The sequence below is a fragment of the Olea europaea genome, unplaced genomic scaffold, assembly GCF_002742605.1.
Source record: "Olea europaea var. sylvestris unplaced genomic scaffold, O_europaea_v1 scaffold349, whole genome shotgun sequence".
NCBI classification, from domain to species: Eukaryota; Viridiplantae; Streptophyta; class Magnoliopsida; order Lamiales; family Oleaceae; genus Olea; species Olea europaea.
Genome location: NW_019254008.1, coordinates 488,791 through 499,047, shown reverse-complemented (window position 1 = coordinate 499,047; position 10,257 = coordinate 488,791). Strand labels below are relative to the sequence as shown.

Genomic DNA, 10,257 nt, shown 5'->3' with positions numbered 1-10,257 from the left:
AGGGGTAAGATTAATGAAATTCGGAAGCACCTGAAACAAGAATACGTGCCTACACCATTGAAAGGAACTGCCAGTCTGACTCTACACTAAAGGAGATGCATCAATCAACAAAAATAAACAGAAAATTTTTAGTGTTAAATAGTACATTAATTAGCGAATATTCAATATAATTAGTATCACTTGATCAATCATTAAATCCTGGAAACCTTTTTAATTTCAACATTTGACAGTACAATATGCTTATGATGAACCACCCATATTTTGATATGTGGACATGAAATATAAAAAGAAGTGAAAACATAAAAGGCTTTCAACCTACTGTAACCTAGACTCTAGTTGCAAGAGTAAAAATATTAGAAGAGCTCAGCTATTCAAGATGCTCACCACTTCAATGCAGCATTTCTTCCCGGTTCATCTGCACAAAACTTCCAGAAATTTCACAGGCCTCGAAATGTTAGTATATCCAAATAGCACTGGATTCACAGAAAGAGGCCCCAAATATATTGAAATATTATACTTTGTACTTGAAATTGTCATCGCAGGTTAAACAGAAAAACATTAAAAATCTTCAAGAAAACTTAATGAACCATTGTAATAGGATTTGCAGGCATTTTGCTGATTACAATAAGTTTTATGCATTAACAAATTATAAAGGTAAAACACAGAGTCAGTGGATGTCTAGGAGGATCCAGTCCAAGTCCAACCTTCGCCTGCAGCCAGGAAGAACTACGCAAGGCAGTGAACTGTTACGAGATGAATCATACACAGAGGCTTTTCAGGATTCAATGTTCAAAAATAAAAGTTGATGTTTCTAGAAAACCATTGTGGTCCAAATAATCCTTTGTGCTAGTCAAATCCTGTCAACTTTTAAGATTTTTTAAATTAGAGAAATGCACATCTGAGGATGAATATGAATCGACCAGAATGAGAACTTCAACAAAGAAAGTCATAAACAAAGATTTGAGTACATCGGCTCCCACCACACACTCTTATCTAAAAGTTGTGCTCAAACTGAGGCACCAAAAAGCATGAAGCATCTTTATCTCCACACACACACACACACAAACATAACAGAGAGTCCTTGGGGAACCTGACGAAAGGGAAGTTTTAGGTAGCATTTTTTTTTCATGTTTATTAACAAATGGCATACAAGTAGTTCATTTCTTTGAATAATCAACTAAATAGAAAATTAGTACTGAATTATTTAGACATCTGTTGTTATTAGTATGAACATATGCTACCTGTTTTTTTTTTTTTTTTTCCTTAAGAGGCCGTAAGATTACGTGTGCATAAATATTGGTCTGGTCTGGTCTGGTCTGGTCTTTCCACCCCCGTAGCTCCAAGATCAAAAGTTCTGCTTAATATTCTCATAGGCATTTTCAGTATTTACGAATTCTCAATCTAGCCTCAAATAAATAAATAAATGGATAGCTCATATTTTTACTGCCTTTACCAAATATCAAGAGTGGTAAACTCTTCAATTACCAAGTCAGCATGCAAGGTCAGGGAGAGCTATTACAGAAAGAGAGAAAAAATGAGTAAAGAAACGGAAGAGAGATGCTAAAATCCATAGCATTGTTAATATAATATATATATTTCTTTACATGAATAATTGACAACAACAAACAATGATCTGCAACGATTTTAGATTTCTTCATTCAATCCAAAACTCACCGGACCTTCCTGTGAGACTTATATGGGAAGCGGGAAGCAGGTGAAGGGGAAAATTCAACTGGTAAATGAGGAGATTCTAAATCTCCAGACAACATCCCCACCACCTCTTTCATGGAAGGTCGGCGAGCCGGTGATTTTTGCAGACAGAGCAGTGCCACTGTGATGCATAGCAGGGCTTGCTCTTTATTTAAAGATTGAATATTCTGATCAACTAAATCAAGAAGCTTCCCAGCACGGGCAAGGTGACGCGCCCAGGATAGGAGATTGGCTCGTCGGAACTCCGACATGGGAGACCCCGTCACCTGAAGCGGCCTACGTCCAGCAATGAGAACTAATAACAGAACTCCATAACTATAAACATCACATTTCTCAGAGATATCCACACCACCACCATACTCCGGTGCAATGTAACATACGGTTCCCCTCATACTTGGTGTGCTACTCATACCCCCACTCTTAGGTATCTCCCCACTGACTGAATCATAACTATTTCTCCGTGCTTTCCATAGCTCACCACTTAGACCATCCAACCACCAGTCCATACTACCCCTACTACTCCGGCTCCTGCTCCTTTTCTTCTTTCCATCAGCATAAAACTCATCATCCCTTGGCCAATAATTTTCACTATATTGATCACTCATTGCCCCCTGTGTTTGTTTTTTCTTCTTCTTTTTCTTCCTCTCAAGCTCTTCACAGTATTCCTCCTTCCACCACGCCCTTGCAGGCCTTCTCTTCTCCTTGAGATTCTTCTCATCATCCATTGACACCCACCAATCCAATCGACGTTTCTTCTTCTTCTTTTTTTCCATCTTTGAAACAACCCCAGAGCTTGATGAGGCTCCAATCCAGTCGCTCTTTGGCCTCTCCTTCTTGATCTCATTCCCAATCCATTCCATCACATAATCCTTCACTTTTCCTGACTCCCCTTCACCTCCATTATCTTGTTTCCACCACCAATCTTTACCCGAAACACTCTTCTTATTCTTCTTCCACCTGCTCTTTTCGCCCCCACTTTCTACACTAAACCTATCAAAATTCCCCTCTGAGATGCTTGTCTTCTCCAACCCCTCAGATGGAGATGCCATCTCTACAACTGTCCTTGGCGACACCACAGGAGCTGCATCCGCCTCCGGGGACAACTCCACCCCTACCACTGCCTCTGGTGACGCCTCAACCCTCACAACTACGCTCTCAGGTGACCTTTCCACACCCCCAAGATTATGAACATTATTAAAATCCTCGAACCAACTTGTTGTAGTCACACTCTCGGTCTCCTCCACAACAGATCCGTTATCCTCCACCCCATTCCCCAGATTCCCCTCCTTCTTCACCTCACCTTCGACGTTTTCCTCTGCCTTCGGCCTTGCCAACCCCAAATCGCCGATTTTAGCGTTAAAATGCCCATCCAACAAAATATTGCTCGGTTTAATATCCCCGTGAATAATAGGGGGGTCACAGTAATGATGTAAATACTCAAGCCCCTTAGCTATATGCAAAGCAATCAAAAACCTCTTACCCCAATTCTTTAGCTCTTGGCTTTTTCGATGAAAAAGACAGTCCTGTAAGCTGCCGTTTTCCATAAGCTCATACACTAAAAGCATGCGACGTTTACCAGGATTAGAGGAAAACCCCATCACGGAAACTATGTATATACAGTCAATCTTCGAGGAAAAGAGCAATTCATTCTGGAACTCGCGCTCTCCCTGTAAAGACCCAGAATCCATAAGCTTCACAGCAACATGAAAAGCAGAGTTCTTGGTGATGGGGTTTGGTTTAAGTGTAGCCCGGTAGACAGACCCGAAACCCCCCTGACCAAGGCGGAGGGAAGAGGAGAAATTGTTGGTGGCGCGACGGAGTAGAGAGTACGAAAGCCGGTGAGGAGGCTTCTTGGAATCAGTATCAGAAGCAGAAGGGGCTGTCCGCTTCTTCCTGATCCTCCGGAAGCAGAGGGTAAGTAGAATGAGAAAAGAAACCACTGCCGTCAATCCACCTGCCAGCAACGGTACAAGATGGCTTGTGGTCTTGTGGTGAACCCGTGCCGGCGGCGGAGTCAGAAGATGACGGGATGGCATTTTAGTAATTTCAGACTATTGAGGTGTTAATGCGAACAGGTCAGAACCGACATCGCAGGTTGAGAGAGAGAGAGAGAGAGAGAGGCAGAGAGAGTTTTGTTCAACTTTTTTAGTGAATCTTGATTTTGTTTTCATTTCGTATCGATCAGTCTTTTTCTGAGTCAGAGGCAATGAATTTTATTTATTCATAATTTATCCCTTATTTGAATCCCATTCTTTTCATAAAAATAAAATTTAAAATAATATATTGATAAAAAATATATAATTAAAAAATAAAAAAATTTTGAATTTATATGTAATATTATTTTATTAAAAATATGTAGTTGAAATGATATCAAAATGCTGTTTAAGAATGTATTATTTTCAAAGAATAGGACTCAAATAGAGGCTTTTTTTCATTTTTTTTCCTTTTTTTTTTATTGTTTTTGTGAGATGTTATTTATACATTAATAAGTTGGTTGATAAATCACAAAAAGGTAAAAGGTTTGTGTGATGAAAATAACTTATTGAACTTATTTTCAGCTAGATTATTAACGATAAATTGTGCAGTTAAAATTATTTTTTTTAACTTTAAAAATTAAATATTTGACAAGTGGAAAAGTAACCTAAACATAGACTTTATATAATCAAAATAAATTGCCCTTTATGGGGTGGTCGAGTTGGTCGAGTATGTGAGCGGGAGACATTTGGTCAGAAGTTCGATTTTTCCTACCAACACTTTTTCGGTCGAACTTGTCGCACCGAGCTTGTCTAGTGCGATTTACTTGGTTGGCGTGGTTTGCAGGCTACTGCGTCAACTCAAAGATTTACCCAATGCGGACTCGAAGGATAGCAACTATAGATTTTCCCATCATAATAATAAAATACACTGTAAAAAAAATCATAGTTACGCAACACAAGTCTAACTTCAATGGCATAATATTCAAAAAATTTGCGACATTTTTTGGTACTACTAAATATGTTATTACACGTCCTTTTTACTGTATTAATTAACTGAAGACGAGAGGTGAGGATAATGTTAAACTTAAAATACCAACTAAAATGTGACCAAAATAAGCATTTGACACATAAGTTGTAAAATAATTCTATTAATTAAAAGTCCATCAATAGAAAAATGGGACAGATGAGGAGTAGGTTATTTTGCTTTTGTTTGGTTCCTTTAATCTCTTTTCTTTTTCTTTTTTTTTATATCCAAGTATCCCAACTTACACTAGACTAAATCTTGGACCCTCAAAACCTTTGTCCCTAGAACCTTGGAGGGAATAAATCGCGAATTATGCCTCAACTGGATCACTGATTCCTTTAATCTTATTATTTCTTATGTGTGTTGTATCAATAATAAATTGTCAAGATAAAGACCCAAAAGCTACACCTTAGTTTGGTTTTGAGTTTTGACTATCTTATTATTAATTATATACTATACCAACTAGGTGATTTTTCAATGATCAAAAATGTTCAAAATAATACTTGATTAGCATGGTTGGTCCAAAATATAAATAGGAATAAACCACACAATCAATAAAATTTTAATTTTTTATTGCTTAATATTTTACTTTTTCTTATGTCGTGTCTAAATACGTCAGATTTGTTGTATATGTGAAAAATTTATAAGTTGAATTTTCTTACGATAATAATAACAAATCAATTTGTTAAATTAAGGGTGTTTGATAGGCTTTTTTTTTTATATAAAAATGCATTTTAGAATAGTAAATTGATGTAAAATATATGATTAAAAAATAAGGATTCTTTTTATTTACGTATAATATTATTTTAATAAAGAATGTGTGGTTAAAAAGAAGAGAGAAAAATATATTTTAAAAAAAATGGCTATCAAACGGGTCTAAATTACACAAGTATGGTCAAAGCTAGTTCTATTTATTACCAAATAAAATAATTCAATGAAAATTGGATAACCTAACACTCATATAACTTAAGAAACAAGCTTGTAAAAGATGAAAAAGATAAAAAGGTCATTTGATTGGAATGAGATGCCCTGTCCTGAAGTTAAGCCTTTTAAACTTTTCTCAATGAATGGATACTTTTTCTATCTTTCATCATTTTTTGTTGGGAAATGGGAATAATCCATTCCAAGGTTTTAAAAAAAGTATGAAACAATTGGTCAAGATGGGCTCCAAACTCAATTCCCCTGCTCTTATTACAATAACTAGTGTAATGCACATGCTGTATATTAATTAAATCTTTAGTAGCTTGGTTAGTATTAGAGTCTGTTTGATTGGAGCAAATTCAATGAAAAATGTCACATTCGAAAAATTCGTTTTCTACTTTGTTTGATACGAAAGTGAAAATGGAGTTCAAATTCCAAAATACAAATACTTAAAGCATGTTTTTGGTCAATTTTATGGAAAATGTATTCCTATAGTTTGGGTGGCTTTTTCTTTTCCATCTTTCATGAAATTGGTTTGCCTTTTTATTTCTTATTTTTCATTTTTGTCGACGATAGAACAGAGTGAAAAGTGTGCCAAAACAACATATATCAATCGTGCATCTAGTGAATCTATAAGAAAGTGTTTAGAAATTTTAGAATTGTTGCCGAATTCGCACTTCCATTACATAGATCACCAAAACATTTTCCCAAATTTCTTAAACGAGTTTCTAAAAGTTCAGTAATTTAAGTAAACACAGTCAAAAAATAATTCATGTGGGGTTGATTGTTCCATCTGCACAAATCACTTTGCAGACTCAAGTGCATTATTTATAACAAGCAAAGTCAAAGCAACATATGGGGAGAAAAACAAAACAAGCGCTTACAATCCTTTTGTGACCATGAAGCCAAGCTCGAGTTTAAACTAAAACGAAGGATATTCGAAAGTGGAAATTTCTATGTCCTCGTCACTAAGATTTTCCTACGTCTCTTCTACTACCAATTTATTGAATATCATAACCTTGAATCTTGAATTCTTATTGTACTCAAACACAAGGAAAAATAATAATTCTCAAAACTATGATGATCAAAAAGATATTCCCACCTCAAAGAAAAAGTATACTCTGTTATTTATAATTTCCAACTAAAATCCCAAATAATGCCATGACAATCAATCAATTGAGCCAAATTGCCACATTGATGTCATTGATCATCTAAAAAGGCCTTCGGGATTGCCTGCACGATATAACAACATAGTTTAGAAGCAACGGTGTGAGTTAGTTCATGTATGATCATATTGCAATAGGCTGAGAACTAAATAAAAAGGTCACATATTGAACTAAAATAAGCCCTTGTTTGACCCTCATTACCTGAAAATGAAAATGGAGGGAATAGTATTTTTTAGAAAAATGAGTGGTTGAAAAAGAAGAAGAAAAATTTCAATTTACGTGTAATATTATTTTATGAAAGATTGTGTGGTCGAAAATAGGAGAGAGAAAAATAAAATATAATGTAATTAAATTTAATGAAAATCAAACAGGATAAGACTATAAACCTTATTAGAGCTCAAAAAATTATATATAATTGTCCATCGGAAGTCTAATTGGTTGGGGGAAAATTTTTCGAAAGTCTTGTCTAAGTATGTCACATTTGTTGTGTTTGTGAAAAAATCTCTAGGTTGAATCATCTCACAATATATGTTAGACAACAAAAAAAAGTGTTGGATTATATATAATTACGGCTTTGACTTTTAGAAGGAAAAAATGAAGATTTTTGGTTAAATTTCAATTACGCCAAGTGAAAATTATGTTACCGATGAATCAAGTATGGTCAAAGCTTGTGCTATTTGTTACCAAACAAATGAATTGATTGGAATTGAGAATAACCAAACAATCATATTACTTAAGAAACAAGCTTATAAAAGACGAAAAGGGGAAAAAGGTGATTTGATTGGAATGAGATGCCCTGTCCTGAATGTATACTTTTTTCTATCTTCTATCTTTATCCGTTGGGAAATGGAAAAAAAAAATCCATTCTAAAGGTTATAAATGGCAAGTAGCAAAATAAAATTATTTATTGTAATTCTATATTTTACTTTTTGTTTCTCATTTTTGTAAAAATGAGAATACAAAATATAATCGTTATGGACCTCGCACAAGATATAGAAATTCAATTTTTATGGCTTACTATGATAGATAACGATTATATTTTTCATTTTAATAAAGAAATAATGAGAAATAAACAAGAACTTAGTAAATTATGGCCAAAGTATCATGGTAGAAGAACAAATCCTAATTATTTATTCATATTTCCTCATCCATTTTTTTTCTTTTTATTCACAATAGCATTTTCACATTAAAAATTCATAATTTCAATGGTTGGGTTTTAGTAACAATTATATTTGTTATATAATTACTTGGAGTAAGTTCTGCATCAAGATTAGCATGATTTTTTCCTTTACTTTGAACAATATGTTAACTTTTTCATTCAATCAACTAAAAGATTACAAAAATGGAATTGTTGACAGAGAATAATTAGGCTTGGGCAAAAAAATCGATCAAATCGAACCAACTCGGATCAATTTGGGTCGGTTTGACACAAATAATTAGTTTGGTTTAGTTTTTGTTTAAATAAAATCATGGTGGTTTGGTTCGGTCATGATTTGGAGTCTTAAATCGCTGGTTAACCGAACCAACCCAACTCGCTTACATGTTTACCTTTTTTTTAATAAAAATAAAAAATCAAAAGATTAGTTCTAGTCTCATAATCATATAACAATTCCCTTTAATTTATGATGTTGCCAGTAAATAATAGTACTGAAAATTTTATTTCATAAGCTCATTATGTTATACTTAGTATTTTTTCCATACTTAGACAATCAGGATACATAATACATAAAAAGGCAAAAAAATTCTTAAGTTTTTTGTTGGTGTGTCTCTAGTAATTTAATTTTATTTCTTAGTCAATAATTATTGTAACATAAAGTTATTTAGTTATTTTAAATCCTGTAATCTAATTGGGCCAACGCTTGGACTTTAAAAAAAAAATCAATTTGAACTAAAAGCCCAAACTGACTAACCGAATCAAATCAAACCAACCCGATTTCATTTGGTTCAGTTCATTTTAAGAGTTAGAGTGAGTTGATTTAGATTTAAATTCACTTAAACCGACTAATTTGATTTTGATTTCGGGTTGGAGTCGAAACTAATCCAAACCAAACCACACCCAAGCCTAAGAATAATTTTGATTACAAAAGTATGGGCCATAACGAAAATTAGGTTTTGTTCTAAATAAATTTGAATTTAGCTTATTTGAGATAGTAAAAGATCCTAGATTCTTAAAATGCACAAAAAATGTTATAAGTTTGATTTATCTCTATGTTAGGACGCGTTTAATTAAAATTAGTCATGTTTTTAAGTCTACATAAAACACGTATTAATCATTCGAGTCATCATTTTTCCGTTCTACTCATTTGCCTCTCTTTTTTCATTTTTCTTTTTTCAACTTGATATTTAATATTTATTTTTAAATGGGTAAAGTCAATTTAAAAAAAAAAAAAGTACTTTAAATCAACTTGATTTGAAAGGTCTTAAATTGTCAACTAAGCCCGTTTGGTGCTACTAAAAATTAAGAATTTAATTCAAATCAAAGTCAACAATTAATTTTAATCGCACATTTTATAAGACCCATAATTTTTTATCCACATATTTTATCGACTTCTAAAAAAAAAAATTAATTATATTCCCCACAGAACAAGGACCAAAAGTAAAAGGGAATCTACCTTTGGGAATTCTGGAGAGGTGCCCGAGTCATTTATTTAATGCTATATTTTAATTTTTTAAATACAATTTTAAGTTAAAAAATAAAATAAAATAAAAATTGAGAATTAGGACGAGAATCATGTATCAGGACGGAGCATTTTGCAATCCTTGCCTCTCCTGTTCATTAGCTCTACAGCTTCTAACTGCTTTAAAGTTTGGATATATATTGAATGGAATGATGCTTAGTGTACAGCACTTGGATATATATGGAATAAAACGATGCTTAGTTTGGTGCTGCATACTTTTACAGCCCCCTCACAATGAGGGGCCCACAAATTTAATATTCATGTAGGCTCCCTCAACATGTGGGGGGGGGGTCCCCACAGAACAAGGACCAAAAGTAAAAGGGAATCTACCTTTGGGAATTCTGGAGAGGTGCCCGAGTCATTTATTTAATGCTATATTTTAATTTTTTAAATACAATTTTAAGTTAAAAAATAAAATAAAATAAAAATTGAGAATTAGGACGAGAATCATGTATCAGGACGGAGCATTTTGCAATCCTTGCCTCTCCTGTTCATTAGCTCTACAGCTTCTAACTGCTTTAAAGTTTGGATATATATTGAATGGAATGATGCTTAGTGTACAGCACTTGGATATATATGGAATAAAACGATGCTTAGTTTGGTGCTGCATACTTTTACAGCCCCCTCACAATGAGGGGCCCACAAATTTAATATTCATGTAGGCTCCCTCAACAGGGGGGGGGGGGGGGGGCTGTACACCATGCTGTGTACAAATAGATTTTCGCACAAAGCCTCCTGTACAGGCCTGTTCCATGTCATGTGTGTATACATGTACAGGCTCT

At 34.1% G+C, this 10,257-nt stretch overlaps 1 protein-coding gene across 1 annotated transcript; it reads right to left on the bottom strand.

Moving 5' to 3' along the window:
• Positions 1-1,543: 1,543 nt before the first annotated feature.
• LOC111386265 (receptor-like serine/threonine-protein kinase At4g25390) lies at positions 1,544-3,865 on the bottom strand. The gene has a single exon (XM_023010727.1). The coding sequence runs from the start codon at positions 3,744-3,746 to the stop codon at positions 1,671-1,673; it is 2,076 nt and encodes a 691-aa protein (XP_022866495.1). The 5' UTR covers positions 3,747-3,865; the 3' UTR covers positions 1,544-1,670.
• Positions 3,866-10,257: the final 6,392 nt, after the last annotated feature.

Coding starts and splice junctions, on each gene's coding strand:
- LOC111386265 (XM_023010727.1), bottom strand. CDS start 3,746: ATGCCATCCCGTCATCTTCTGACTCCGCCGCCGGCACGGGTTCACCAC.